General features: G+C 45.1%; 1 protein-coding gene across 2 annotated transcripts in view; it reads left to right on the forward strand.

Annotated features, from left to right (window-relative positions):
• LOC111975508 (alkyldihydroxyacetonephosphate synthase, peroxisomal) overlaps positions 1-16118 on the forward strand; it is a 35212-nt gene that overhangs the window by 1436 nt on the left and 17658 nt on the right. For both annotated transcript variants that reach the window (XM_024003817.3, XM_024003822.3), the window contains 9 exon segments: positions 5980-6069; positions 9186-9276; positions 9378-9498; positions 9740-9817; positions 10867-10938; positions 11185-11264; positions 12521-12601; positions 13547-13672; positions 14022-14130. In XM_024003817.3, the coding sequence (XP_023859585.1) occupies positions 5980-6069; positions 9186-9276; positions 9378-9498; positions 9740-9817; positions 10867-10938; positions 11185-11264; positions 12521-12601; positions 13547-13672; positions 14022-14130 (848 nt within the window).

Genomic DNA, 16118 nt, shown 5'->3' on the forward strand with positions numbered 1-16118 from the left:
AAAAAAACTCATTCTGATTGGCTGGACCTGACTCCACAGTGGGTGGGCCTGTGGCTGCACCCCTGCCCAGTCAAGTGAAATCCATAGATTAGGGCCTAATGCATTTATTTCAATTGACTGATTTCCTTCTATGAACTGTAACTCAGTCAAGTCTTTGAAATTGTTCCATGTTGCGTTTTATATTTTTGTTCAGTTTACATTTCTAAGGCTGGGTTCACACAGGCCTGCCCAATTCTGACCTTTTTTCCACTAGCCTATTTGATCTTTTGACCAATCACGTCAGATATGTTCACATCAGATCTTTTTCAGAGCTGATCTGATTGATCGAAAGACCAATTACAACAACAAAAAATATCTAAATTGGGCTGCCTGTCTAAACGCAGCCAAACAGACTGTTTTGTAAGAACCCACCTATGTAACAATTTGTGCAATAGGGGAAGATTTCCAATGTGAGGAAATGCTCCTGTGTTTCTACCACAATAATTAACTATTTGTTTTTGCATTATGTATGGCCCTTCATTGGAACATATTTGTCATTGGAACATATTTGATTGATATTAGTTAGCCTATAGGAAGTGTTTGAGGCAGAGAAGTGCTGAGGTTTTCTTCCGATCAACCCTAACTGTAGGTCAAGTCAGTTATGCTACCGGTGAGTTTGTCCCTCGGGAGCCAGATTTTCAGGTTTGGTGGAATCTCTCTCTCTCTTACCCAATGGATGGTCATTTTAGTGCTGGTTCATGGACACTATTGTTTGAACTATGACAATAAATAAGACATAAGCTATGCCTATTTCCCTCATTTGAGTGCCCCTTCAACCATTATCCAAATTAGGAATAATTTTGTGGACCACTTGCATTATTATCAATACAAATAAAACTAATCTCAATGAATTTGACTACATTTTCTGGAATTGCACTTGGGTCGTTCCATGTCATTTCAGCAAGCAATGACACCCACKATCTCAGATTGTTTTGAATGGTTTCTGCAGTTAAAAACATAAAGATAAGCATTCCTGTAACATTATTATGTTGAAATATAATTTGACCTCTGGTAAATTTAAGCTAGATGGCCCTTTTTTAATTTACAGGATTCAGACAATATGCAATAAATATAGCTGTATACGGCCGTATCGTAGGAATGGCGTGGGAGGGGATGTATGCCGTTTTACGGGCTCCTAACCAATTGTTCTATTTTGTGTTTTTTCCGCATTGTTTGTAACTTATTTTGTACATAATGTTGATGCTATCGTCTCTTATGACCGAAAAGAGCTTCTATCAGAACAGCGGTTACTCACCTTGAACCGGATGAATACTTTTTTTTTTAATGAGTCGGACTCAAAGGATATAATGTTGCTCCCAGACAAGGCCCAAATCCCCGTCATTCACATAAAGAAAATAAGGAAATACAGGGGGCGGAGATCAAGGTGCCTTGTTTGAATTCGTTGGCAAGTGGGTAACCCGCCTCTACCATCCGTTCTATTAGCCAACGTGCAATCACTGGAGAATAAACTGGATGAGCTCGGTTCGAGACWATCCTACCAACGACACGGATTATATACAGTTGGCTGGGTTTTCTGTGCATCGACAGGACAGAGCAGCTACATCCGGTAAGACAAGGGGTGGGGTGTGTGTCTTTGTCAATAATAGCTGGTGCGTGATGTCTAATAMTAAGGTAGTCTCGAGGTATTGCTTGCCTGAGGTAGAGTAGCTCATGAAGCTGCAGACCACACTAAGAGAGAGAGAGAGAGAGATCTCCTCTATATTTTTTTTGTAGCTGTCTATTTACCACTACAAACCGACGCTGGCACTAAGACCGCACTCAACAAGCCATATAAGGCCATAAGTAAACAAGAAAATGCTCATCTAGAAGTGGCGCTCCTAGTGGCCAGGGAATTTAATTCAGGCAAATTTAAATCCGTTTTTCCTAATTTCTACCAGAATATCACGTACAACCAGAGGGAAAAAAACTCTAGACTACCTTTACTCCACACACAGAGACGTGTACAAAGCTCTCCCTCGCCCTCCATTTGGAAAATCTTGCCGATAACTCTCCTCCTGATTACAAGCAGGAAGTACAACTGACTCGCTCAATACAGAAGTGGTCAGATGATGTAGATGCTACGCTACAGGACTGTTTTGCTAGCACAGACTGGAATAGGTTCCGGGATTCATACAAATGGCATTGAGGAGTATACCACCTCAGTCACCTGCTTCATCAATAAGTGCATCGATGACATCGTCCCCACAGTGACTGTACGTACATATCCCAACTAGAAGCCATGGATTACTGGTGACATCCACACCGAGCTAAAGGCTAGAGCTGCRGCTTTCAAGGAACMGGACACTAATCCGGACGCTTATAAGAAATAACGCTACGCCCTCAGARGAACCATCAAACAGGCAAAATGTCAATACAGGACTAAGATTGAATCCTACTACACCGGCTCTGACGCTCGTCGGATGTGGCAGGGCTTGCAAACTATTACAGACTACAAAGAGAAACCCAGCTGTGAGCTGCTCAGTGATCACGCTCTCCTTAGCCGATGTGAGCAAGACTTTTAAACAGGTCAACATTCACAAAGCCGCGGGGCCAGACGGATTACCAGGACCTGTACTCAGAGCATGCGCGGACCAACTGGCAAGTGTAATTTTCAACCTCTCCCTGATCGGGTTTGTAATACCTACATGTTTCAAGTAGACCACCATAGTCCCTGTGACAAGAAAACAAAGGTAACCTGCCTAAATGAGTGCTTTGAAAGTCTGGTCATGGCTCACAACACTATCATCCCGGAAACCCTAGACCCACTCCAATTCACATACCGTCCCAACAGATCCACAGATGGCACAATCTCAATTGCACTCCACACTGCCCTTTCCCACCTGGACAAAAGGAACACATAAGTGAGAATGCTGTTCATTCACTACAGCTTAGCATTCAACACCATAGTGCCCACAAAGCTCATCACTAAACTAAGGACCCTGGAACTAAACACCTCCCTCTGTAACTGGATCATGGGCCGCCCCCAGGTGGTAAGGGTATGCAACAATACGTCTGCCACACTGATCCTCAACACGGGGGCCCCTCAGGGGTGTGTGCTTAGTCCCCTCCTGTACTCCCTGTTCACCCACAACTGCGTGGCCAAGCACGGCTCCAACGCCATCATTACACAACAGTGTCATCACCGACAACGATGAGACCGCCTATAGGGAGGAGGTCAGAGACCTGGCAGTGTGCTGCCAGGATAACAACCTCTCCCTCAACTTGAGCAAGACAAGATGATCAGGGATGACAGGAACACGCTCCCATTCACATCAACAGGACTGTAGTGGAGCTGGTCGAGAGTTTCAAGTTCATTGGTGTCCACATCACCAACTAACTGACATGGTCCAAACACACCAAGGAAGTCGTGAAGAGGGCACGACAACGCCTTTTCCCCCTCAGGAGACTGAAAAGATTTGGCATGGGTCCCCAGATCTTTAAAAAGTTCTACAGCTGCACCATCGAGCGCATCCTGCCCGGTTGCATCACCGTCTGGTATGGCAACTGCTCGGCATCCGACCTTAAGGCGCTACAGAGGGTAGTGCGTACAGCCCAGTACATCACTCCATTCAGGACCTATATACTAGGCGGTGTCAGAGGAAGGCCCAAAAAATTGTTAGACTCTAGTCACCCAAGTCACTGTTCTCTCTGCTACTGCACAGCAAGCGGTACCAGAGTGCCAAGTCTAGGTCCAAAAAGCTAATTATCAGCTTCTACCCCCAAGCCATAAGACTACCCCCTGTATATTGCCTCATTATTGTTACAAAAATAGTATTATTTTTATTTTTTTACTTATGAAAATATTTATTAAATTTAACGAAACTGAGAATTTTCAACAAATGGCAGAAACAGCACCACCTTGTGGTTATAACCTGGTAATATCAACCAACTTAAATCAAGAAAAAATTCAGAACAGGGCAAAATAACCATCACCAAATTCACTGAGAATCCATTACATGGTGTGAAGAAACAATACTCCTAGCTGCAGCTTCATAGTACTTGTCAGACATAYAGAARTGATACTGTATACTGGCCYTTGGGGTGGGCTTGGTTTGTGTGGTCCGTGGGTGTCTTCTGACTTCACGTCTTAATCATTGTTAAGAAGAGGTTTGGTCCAAACTGGATATTGGTTACTATAATTATAGAATTTTATATGAATCCTATAAATTGAAATTGCCAATTTGGGTGCAATCAATTAGTGTAATTTCTTAGAGTTCAAATCGTTTTTCAACAAAACAATGTTGCAGGAATGCAATCTGAGATGGTTGTCATTTCTCTTTCTTGTGTTTTTTGAGGTGGAACGACCCACTTTTCACTGGAGTGTAGGAATGTTGTACACTTCAAAGCTGGGCTACTGGTTTTTGTACTGCTGGAATGTCATTCTGGAGTTGTCTTGTAACCTATACCTTTGGGCACGTTGTTTCAAAAGGCGTTTTAAGGCCAGTCCTTTTAATAACAGTCAGACCTTTTGTCTCTTTCTGTTGGAGCAACTTGAGTGCAGACACAAAATGAGGCTACCAATATAATAAGGTGTTGAACTAGCCTAATGTTTTCGGTGATCAGCATTTTCTTATGCTGTGTGTAATATTTATTACAGTACTTTGAAAAGATTCCCCCAGCTCTCTTAGGATTAATGTTAGCTAAGGGACAGAGACCAGACCACTGTTGCTTCCATTTAATTGCACAATAAATTCATTAACCTCTGGACAGCCGTATTCGGCTGCTTGTTGATGCGTGGAGTTGTGTCATCGTCCAGTGTGATGACAGGAGATCACACAGACTGGCATGGAGAGTATGTCTGTCTCATTTCTCAGGCTCCTCATAATTTACACTGCCTGGCTGTTTWGGCAGGCATTCATCATGGTTTTACTCCACTACGTTAGCATCCCATCACGTGTACCAACGTGATTCATGGGTCCCTTCTAGGAGTAGTGGGCCTATTTCATCTGTCTGCTGGGGAAATCTTGAATCATGTCGTATTATAACTTAGTGATTTCTGAAAAGCATTCCCTTAGGATGAGCATAGTGATTTAACACTGATGAAGAAGCACATTACTGAACTGTCAGAGCTCAATTATGTAGTAGATATTGAGATACAATTCTGCCTGACGTTTGAGTTCAGTGCTCAACCCTGTTTCTTGTGTCCTCTTCCATGATTATCATTAGGCCTATGCCGACAATGTTCCTTCCTTGGAAAATCATTTTAGGAGAATATCCGGTTGTTGGACACACCTTCTTTGGTAATGCCCTTCTATGATATGCATCATGATGCTTCTCCATGGAGTGTTATTGTTGAAGGGAATGTACTTAACGACCTGAGATCTAAGCCACACCCTGTCTGATTGCTGTTGATGATGGTGTTTGAGATTAATAGGTTTTCTTCCCCGAAGTTACTTTGCCAACCGGCTTTTCACTGTTACCCCTATATGCATTTAGTATTGGCGCACCACCGCTGCTAAATTGTGGCCATCAKCCACCCACCGCTAACTCTGCCACCGCTGCTGATAAAACAAATCCTAAGGGGAAACGCTGCCTGTGGTTGGCTGTGTGCAGTACACATGGGAAGGTCATCTGTCAGGGGTTACGCCTAGGTGTGACTGCAGCCTCCCATACTGCAAATATGCTTACTGATAGCCATGTGGAAAGCCCATTGAATAACTGTTAGCAAAATGACTAGAACATTTCCCCATTGCAACAGTTTGATAAGTGGCAAATAAACCACTTTTTCAACTACTACTGTTTGCAACAGGATGTCATGTATGGACAGTCTGACGTTTTCATGAGGTGCAAGGCCATGGCCTTCTAAAAGTGCTTCCTTGTATTGTCTTCCTGCCTTGAGATTTTTGTCCTGTGTCCTCCTTTGACCTCAGACAGCATTAGTACAGTATTAGCTGCTGGTACTATAACAATGAAACTGACTTCAACTGTTTGTTTCCCAAGGCAGGAGATTATGAAGTGGAATGGCTGGGGGTACAGTGACTCCAAATTCCTCTTCAATAAGAAGGGTCAAGCAGAATTCACAGGCAAAAGGTACAGTATACTGTCCCAACATTTTCAACCAATTTTTTTATTCTCATGAATAATATGTATTATGATCTGTAAATATGAATGTATCCATTATTCAGTGATGGAATTTTCAATCTGGATTGTACACATTCTCAATCTGGATTGTACACATTCTCAATCTGGATTGCGCTCTCCACTCCACTACATACCACCTACAGTTGAAGTCGGAAGTTTACATACATTTAGGATGGAGTCATTAAAACTCGTTTTTCAACCACTCCACAAATTTCTTGTTAACAAACTATAGTTTTGGCAAGTCGGTTAGGACATCTACTTTGTGCATGACACAAGTCATTTTTCCAACAATTGTTTACAGACATATTATTTCACTGTATCACAATTCCAGTGGGTCAGAAGTTTACATACACTAAGTTGACTGTGCCTTTTTAAACAGCTTGGAAAATTCCAGTAGAAGCTTCTGGTAGGCTAATTGACATCATTTGAGTCAATTGGAGGTGTACCTGTGCATGTATTTCAAGGCCTACCTTCAAACTCAGTGCCTCTTTGCTTGACATCATGGGAAAATCAAAAGAAGACCTCAAAAACAAATTGTAGACCACCACAAGTCTGGTTCATCCTTGGGAGCAATTTCCAAATGCCTGAAGGTACCACGTTAATCTGTACAAACAATAGTACGCAAGTATAAACACCATGGGACCACGCAGCCGTCATACTGCTCAAGAAGGAGACGTGTTCTGTCTCCTAGAGATMAACGTACTTTGGTGCGAAAAATGCAAATCAATCCCAGAACAACAGCAAAGGACCTTGTGAAGATGCTGGAGGAAACGGGATCAAAAGTATCTATATCCACAGTAAAACGAGTCCTATATCGACATAACCTGAAAGGCCGCTCAGCAAGGAAGAAGCCACTGCTCCAAAACCCCCATAAAAAAGCTAGACTACGGTTTGCAACTGCACATGGGGACAAAGATCATACTTTTTGGAGAAATATCCTCTGGTCTGATGAAACAAAAATAGTACTGTTTGGCCATAATGACCATCGTTATGTTTGGAGGAAAAAGGGGGAGGCTTGCAAGCCGAAGAACACCATCCCAACAGTGGAACACGGGGGTGGCAGCATCATGTTGTGGGGGTGCTTTGCTGCAGGAGGGACTGGTGCACTTCACAAAATAGATGGCATCATGAGGATGGAAAATTATGTGGATATATTGAAGCAACATCTCAAGACATCAGTCAAAGTTAAAGCTTGGTCGCAAATGGGTCTTCCAAATGGACAATGACCCCAAGCATACTTCCAAAGTTGTGGCAAAATGGCTTAAGGACAACAAAYTCAAGGTATTGGAGTGGCCATCACATAGCCCRGACCTCAACCCCATAGAAAATGTGTGGGCAGAACTAAAAAAGCGTGTGCGAGCAAGGAGGCCTACAAACCTGACTCAGTTACARCAGCTCTGTCAGGAGSAATGGGCCAAAATTCACCCAARTTATTGGCTTATTGTGGAAGGCTACCCAAAACGTTTGACCCAAGTTAAATAATTTAAAGGCAATGCTACCAAATGATAATTGTGTGCATGTAAACTTCTGACCCACTGGGAATGTGATGAAAGATATAAAAGCTGAAATAAATCAATCTCTACTATTATTCTGACATTTCACATTCTTAAAATAAAGTGGTGATCCTAACTGGCCTAAGACAGGGAATTTTTACTAGGATTAAATATCAGAAATTGTGAAACTGAGTTTAAATGTATTTGGGTAAGGTGTATGTAAACTTCCGATTTCAACTGTAAAACCTCCCCCTCCTTGGGTCGTCACTAGTTACCACAGCCACAAAGTCATGAACCCTGCCTATTTCTACAATTTCTCTTCTGAAAATGTGATTTTTAACCCTAACATTAACCACACTGCTAACCTTATGCCTAACCCTAACCTTAAATGAAGACCCAAAAGCACATTTGTGTGGTCATGAATTTTTACGATGTACACAAGCTTGATATTGTGGCTGTGCTATCTAGTGGACCCCCCCCCATCCTAATTTAGAGTGGGGTGCTAGTGCCATCTAGTGGCTGGTATCTGTATCCTGCATATCTTGCCTCAATTCAGTCCCCGACATAAGAGGTCAATTAGTGTGATTATCGGTGATTTGAAATTCCCCGTTGGAAACTCAGCCTTGCATGGAATGTTTGTACTTCTTCCCATTGACCATAGATAGGCTAACTGTTTTTTGTTGTTCTGTGTACGCCAACAGTTCTCATGGTGGATCATGGTTGAATGTGTGCAATATAACATTTGAAGAAATATGCTGAGTGCTGTCGGAAATGATTACTTTGAATCTCAGTGGATGTAGAGAAGCCTTTTATCTCRACTCTGTCTCTCGTGACTGAGGATGTGTTCAGTACACACCGGGCAGCAGAATGGATCGCTCTTTTCTTTGGCAGTTGTTTTACACCTTTTATCTATCGCATTATCTTTGTACTTGTGATGTATAGTTTTAAGAYCAAAGCCTTGCCTGTCAGACTCAAATCAAAGGGATCTTGTAGACTGCGTGCTGTACTCCGCTGTACTGTATGTGAAGCCGTGTTTGCGTAAGGGGGGGGGGGGGATTATACAGGATGCTGTGCAGGAAATGATTCCTCTGTTATTCTAGGTTCTAAATTGTATCAACCACCTCTTTCCATTCCGTGCCTTCTCTTTTGAATTATTTCTGGGTGCTACATATGCGTGGCTGGGTGGAAGAAATGAAAGTCAAAGAGAGATTTCTCCTCTGTGACAGAGGCTTTTTCATTAAGGAGTGTTTTTCATGGTCTGCTGGACAAAGGCAGACTACATTCCCCTGATGTGCTGGCCTCTGCTGTGCCAGCGGTTCAATTATACAGCGGCTGGCGTGACGGGGACGGCACGGACAGTGCTGTCATTGGTCTCGCCTAATAACTTCATTCAGCTCCAACCACCACACACTGACGTCACATCAATGACAGTCGAACAGGGTTTCCTTTGCATATTTCACCAGTTCCCAGCATAACACCTAGGTCTGAGGGGTTATGTTTACAGGTTGGGTCAGAGGTCAATTGTGGGGTAACTTCCTTTCTTCTAAGCCTGTGTGTTTCTGTTCATTGCAGGTATAGGCTAAGCGGGATGGTCCTGCCCAGTTTGCAGGACTGGTTTGAAAACACCTTTGGCGCCAGTGTGAACCATAAAAGCCCCGCGACAGTAAGTGTCGTTGTTTTCAACCCTCGTCACCTGTTGGTTTGAATTCCAATGACCGCAGCAGTCCGTTAATGGCTCCTCCTCCTCCCATGTCTTTGTCCCAGCCCGCTCTGAATGCCAGTGCTGTGCCACCGGCCAGACTGAACAAGGCGTTCGTTGAGGACCTGAAGGCCACGGGCATCCCCTTCTCCCATGAGGCTGAGGACAGGGTGTTCCGTGCCCACGGTGAGGCATGCTGGGAAGGCTGTGGTCCTCCAGGGCGATGGGTGTAGTCTGGAGGGGTCTCACACAGACACTGTGAATGTTGAGATCATGATGTCACCTTTTGTTTTTACGTAGGACAACAGCAGCCTGAATCAGAGGAAGCTGTCAATATCACACTATTTATACTGATCCTACAACCATAATTGCTTTTTTTCGTAGTATACTAAGTATATTACATTTTTTTTTTCTCTTATGTTAACAGGTCATTGCTTACATGAAATCTTTGCTCTCAGAGAAGGGAAGAAATTTGAGCGGGTTCCAGACATGGTGGTGTGGCCAAGTGAGTTTTTGCGACACTACTATTCTAAACGGTCCTTGTTTTTTTATTTTTTTTATTTCCCTCCCACATTGCTTCTTTCCATCCTGGCTTAGGTGATTTAAAGGGTTAATCTCTGCAGAGGCGTAGGGATATTAATATGTATGAGCGGAGGCTTAATAAGAACCGTCAGGGGGAGGGCGTTTGATATCCAATACACCACGGCCGGGCCCAGCACAGTACCCCCATGAATTACGCCACTGAGATTGGTTCACTGTAGGTATGGCCGGCACTATTTTATAATGTAAATGAGTGTTGACWTATGGCTGGAACTTGATTAGCCGGCTCCCAAATGGCCAGCAAATTACTAAGCTCCTGTAGCAGCATTCAAATTGGAACATCCCCTGAATTTTAAACTCTCCAAATCCACACAAAATTGCACTCCCTCTAGCCTCAGTGATGTAAAACATGAATGCCAGTGTAGTTACTTTAGTATGGTTGTATATTTAAGTGGAACGTTGTTAGTCTTGTGAACTCTTATACCCACACCAAAGCCCTTTGTTTAATTGGACGGCAGAGTGTGTCGGAACGGAGACATTTCTCATTGGCCAGCGAGGGAGGGCTTGAGCCCAGTGAAGCTGATCCATGTAGGTGGATTTTTCTGCTCTGTCTCCTCACCCTCAGTCGCTCAGCCAGGGGACCAGTGTGAATGGACGTGGGATTGGCCAGAGCACCTTGTCCGCATTGATCCCCCWCACCCCACCCCAGAGACCCAGGCTTCATGCTCTCTGGCTCCATCTCAGGAATGCCCCCAGCCAAATCAGAGACATCTTTCCCCGGAAGCCCCCCCTGCCTATCCCTGTCTCTCCCTGTCGCTCTGCTCTAATAGCCCAGGGCTTATGTGAATGTTTATTGTTTTCCGGAGGCTGATGGTTTATGTGGCATTTCTTAGTCCCTTTGCCACATGAGTACGCTTGTTATCGCCTCAACACTAATTTATGGCTGTGTGTTATATAATGACATGGGATAAAATGTCCATCCAAATATTGTTGTGGTGTTCTTTGCCTCTGCAGACTGCCACAACGACGTGGTGAAAATTGTGGAGCTGGCATGCAAGCACAATGTTTGTTTGATACCGTARGGCGGTGAGTATTTTAAAATGTCTGTAAACTCAATAGTGCAATTCATTCTAATAATATCTGCWTTTTTTAACGTTTCCCAAATGTAATAACTGATTTTAGACCAGATTGATAATGATACTGTTATGCCATACCTTCACCATATGACCTYAACAGGATAAAGTCTGCTCCGAGCCCTAGTAGTATTCTCCTGGTCATGCGACCTGGTCCGGGAGAACTGCAGGCCCTAACCCCTCTCCTGTCCTCCTCCAGGAGGGACCAGTGTGACCAGTGCTCTAGAGTGCCCCCCYGAGGAGACTCGCTGCATCGTCTCTCTGGATACTTCACAGATGGTGGGGAATCAGAGCTGCACACAGACATGCATCCCACACAGCAATCTGCTCTGCTCAGCATTTTGTCTCAACACAACTTACGCTTTTCCTCTTTTATATGACAGTATAATGTCTTGCATAGTAAGATCAACTGACAATCTCTKTTTTAGTAGGGACAGCAAGCCAGGGTTTATTTATTTTGGATGTTAGAAGCTCCTACTGCTGTGAATGTTGGAGTKTAGAACTAACTGTAGATGTGCAGACAGGAAAGGTAGCGGTCAGCGGAGGATCAAAGGTCATTCAGACTTCCAGCCGAGACTCGCTCTCTCATTATCGAACTTTGGGAGAATCCTGTAGCAATAATTTGCCAAGCTATTCTCAGAGAAATTACTGTTAGTGAAGGATACCCAATAGGAAACAGCATTTAATAGCACTACTGTATCACGGCGCTGTTGGACAACTCTCTGCCCAGGTGATATATTGGCAGTCTGGACAGCGCTAGTCCAGCAGTCACTGAGGGGGTGACGTAAATACTAGTGACCAGTGCGCTGGGTCAAGGGTCACGGGGCGTAGCGGGTCTGAGGGAGTCACATGAAAGGCTGTGTATGACAGCAACAGACACTTTTACTACCTCTGGAGAATGATTGATGGCTCTGGGAGGGGAGCTCAAGCTGGGCCAGGAGGTTCCTGGAGAGGCTGAAACGAGAGGGGGATTTGCTGGATTGAATGTTTAAAAGGAGGTTAACCTTTTGGAATCTATCTGACTGATGCTGTGTCCTCCCCACGGCCTAGTCCTCTAGTCATGCCAGCCACATGTGTGCTTCACCTCGCTGTTGGGAATTGCTACTGAAGTACTCCCCCCGCGTCTTCAACAAGCAACGAGGTTGGCGGTTATTGCCTTTCTCATTGGTAGATGTTGTGGTCACCATAGAATCTGTCTTCTCCTCACAGTCGTTACAAAATGCTGCACGCTGACCTGTTTGGGCTTTTAGAAGTAAGACAAAAACAACCGGAATGTATTTTAAGGCAGTGATTCAGTGGCTGAAGGCAGACTGGAGTACAGTGAGGACAGCCATGAGTATTTGGTGTCAATGCCACTGCATTTGAATTTAAATCCTCTGACCTGTAGCAGGTGTATCAGATACAGAGCCTGCTTTTCATTTGGGCTCAACTCATAAGGCATCGAACCAAGAGCTTGTTTTGTTTGTTCTAGTGGTATAAGTGATCAAAGCAGTGACATTTTCTGACCACCTGAGTTTTTGTCTTTGCATCTGCAGAACCGCATTTTGTGGATCGACGAGAAGAATTTAGTCGCCCACGTTGAAGCGGGCATCATCGGTCAGGATTTGGAGAGATTAGTAAGTGTTTTGCCTTCMTCAGAGCTCAAGTTTCTAAACCATTTCATACCCAATCATTTCCCATGAAAGGCTCATGTCATTAAGATGGTAAGATGGCCACGAAATAAACTCCCATCCTTTCACCTGTAGGAAGCCATGCCTCTTCACCCTGGGTTAGTTGTTTACTGGGAGTACAGAGAGACCATGCTAGGCAGGTCTGAATGGGAGAAGAAGGGCTAACTATGTTCCACAGCGGAGCAGTGAAGGGTAGAGGCTCGGGCGATGAGCAGATGGCACCATGAAGCTAATTCAGAAAAAAATGGTGAAGGAGCCAGTGTTTGATGTGGAGGAATGCGTGTGCTGCATCTCAAACAGGCGCCACTTTTGCATATAGAGAGAGGCCATTTTGACTGAGCAGATGGCTCAGTATTGAAAGCTGCCTGTCGGGGAGAGCAGTGCCATAAAACACACACGGCCTGACTCTCCTCACCCGGAAGAGAGGAGACATTAGAGCAYACCAGGGCCATGCCTGCCTGCCGCAGGGGCCCAGCACTCAGACAGGGCTCTACAGCTTTATTACCTCAAATATCTTTCATTGTGCTCCTAAATGGCTTTGTGTGCGCCTTTAAAAAAAGGTCAGCGTAGAGCKTTGTCAGACCAGGGCCCAGCCCACCATCCAAAACTATCTTTTTACTCGTTTTTTTCTTTTTCTGCTCCTCCACTTTATTTTGGTCGGTTTATTTTAGACCGTTGTAAAATGGATGATGTCATCAAGCCAAGAATTTGACCACAAAAGCCCCATAACGATCCCACGATTTGAATCCAACAATGGAAGAGGAGTTTTGTTTGTCTCATGCTGTTTTGGTTTCATACCAAATTCTTGTGGTTTTAGTGGTTGAGTTCTTTTACAGTATGTGCTCCTATGAATACAGATGAGTGTACTTCTCTGTTGTGTTTCCTCCGCAGCTCAACGAGAGCGGCTACTGTACGGGGCATGAGCCCGACTCCATGGAGTTCAGTTCCCTAGGAGGCTGGGTGGCCACGAGGGCATCGGGCATGAAGAAGAACGTATACGGCAACATCGAGGACCTGGTACGTGCCCGCCCTCTTCTCTCTAACGAGCTCTGATCTTACTAGGAGACTCAACAGGCAACAGGTTTTAAAGCGAAAGGCACTAATTAGCGACTTGCACGTGAAGTTGCTGGTGCGGGCCATCAAAGCCATCTGTATGGGAACCATTCTATTTGTGTTTCCTGGGAAGAAGCCTGCTTGCTTTGGTTAAGATCGGTCAATGGTTGACAGAATGTAACGTTGAATATGACCTCAGCAGCCCAGGTAGCTCTTGTTTTTAACATTTTAACATGGATATTCCACTCCTCTCTGCGGCTATTGAAGTCAAACGTAGTGACTTGAGCTGCCATCTTGTTTGTCCTGTGTGCAGGTGATCCACATAAAGGTGGTGACCCCTCGAGGAGTGATAGAGAAGAGCTGCCAGGGGCCACGCATGTCCACTGGGCCGGACATCCACCACTTCATCCTGGGCTCAGAAGGTAAGACTCACCTCTCCTCTCGTGGCGCGTGACTGCAACATGATAAAAGTTCACCCTATCTGCATGAGTTCACGTGTGTGTGTGTGTGTGTGTGTGTGTGTGTGTGATGGGGGTGTAGTAGTAACGCGGTACTTCTCACGTAGCGGCTCAGGTTAACTTGAACCAGAGTGGGAGAAGAGGTATAGCCATGAGAGAGGGCTATTGGTTTTGGGGCCTCTGTGCTTCATGCCTGCCCACGCCCCCACCCCTTCTGCCCCCCTGTCCTTGTGAGAGAGCCCAGTGAGAATAGTGCCATATGCCAGCCCCCCCCCCCCACACACACATACACACACACACATAAAGAGGAGGTGCAGGGACTCCTGGCACTGCAGTGTTCAACAGCTGTGGGTACACACGCCCAACAAAGCACTGCAAGCTGCTCACTGACTACACACTGGGGCTGGGCAGACATCTCCATTTGTACTCATTAGAATGGTTTTTTGGGATACTTAACGCACATCTGCGAARGAAAGCCTAACAACATGTATTTAATTTAGTCCAATCATCTCTTTTTAAATTACCTTCAATTCAGGGACACAGAGTTTGAAATAAAGACTATCGGAATTGTTGAAAGGGGAGAATGGGTTGGGTCAGATGTGTCGACTAGTTGTTCCTCATATAAATGATATTAGGCTTGAGTTTTGGGCCCTTTTTTGATCCTGCTTCATACTGTGAAGCCAGCCCCTGTTAGGTAGGAGAGGAGACAGGACCACCTTGTCCCCAGTCTCAGACACTGTGTGGGCTCCTGGCTGGGCGGCCTGCTCTACTGCAGGAGCTGAGAGAGGTCATACCTCTGCTTGGTCTCATTACAATATCTCCCCTTGCACACGCATCCCACACGCTGACACCTGGCCACACAACAGAGCCCCTAGCACTGGAACCCAAACACTGCTCTGCATGTTAAGTGGCCAGGCATCCATTTCATTAAAAATGACTAAGAACCCTCTTCCTCTTCTCATTCCACACACAGTATCTCGCCTCTCGCTAATCTCCCTGACCTTGAAGTGGACTGAATACCAAAGTATTTCCCTCTGTCCTTCTCTAAGCAGCGTAAAAAGGGATTGATTGGAATAATCAATAATAATCAGGTTTCTGTTTCTAAGCCATTGCCAACGTTATGCAGGTGTGTGAAGCAGACCAGCACTAATCTCATGTTGTGTGGAATTAATGTGATGTGAAACTGCCTCCTTTGACTCCTAACGAGTGGCCTCAGGTTTCAGCTGCATGGCATCTCCCACATCAGGCTTGTTCACTGCCGCTTTTGACAGGAAGTACTTTTTTTCCCTCACTGTTGGATAACAGAACGTAGGAAATACTGCATGGTGCTGACTCCTCTGTTGGAAGGGACATCTCCTCTAAACAACCCTGGTTATAGCAAGGTTAGAGAGGGCATGTTTACAGAGAGGATTGCAGTAAAAAAGGCTCCTGCTGTCCCACTCGCATGCGATACTGTCTACCCCTCTGGAGTCAGCATGTTAGTTGACCTTGCTGAGCCCGTTCTGCTGGTCCTACCCAGCCTCCTCTCAAGCGCTCTCTCCGTCTCTCTCGCGCGCTCTCTCCGTCTCTCTCGCGCGCTCTCTCCGTCTCTCTCGCGCGCTCTCTCCGTCTCTCTCGCGCGCTCTCTTCCGTCTCTTCTCGCGCGCTCTCTCGTCTTCTCTCGCGCGCTCTCTCCGTCTCTCTCGCGCGCTCTCTCCGTCTCTCTCGCGCGCTCTCTCCGTCTCTCTCGCTTTCTCTTTCTCTCTCGCTCTCTCGCTTTTTCTTTCTCTCTCGCTCTCTCTCGCTCCGTCTTTCTTGTTATTAGAAGTGTTATTGGTGATTTTATTTTGAGGAAACATTATTGTGTGAATTCAGAGCTGAGAATAGACCAAGACAATGTATGGTTCAACTTGACCTGACAGTATGTAATTATTGTGGATATTTTCTCAAATTAGCCAACGTTCATAAACACT

Source organism: Salvelinus sp. IW2-2015, linkage group LG2 (assembly GCF_002910315.2).
Source record: "Salvelinus sp. IW2-2015 linkage group LG2, ASM291031v2, whole genome shotgun sequence".
In the NCBI taxonomy this organism is placed as follows: domain Eukaryota; kingdom Metazoa; phylum Chordata; class Actinopteri; order Salmoniformes; family Salmonidae; genus Salvelinus; species Salvelinus sp. IW2-2015.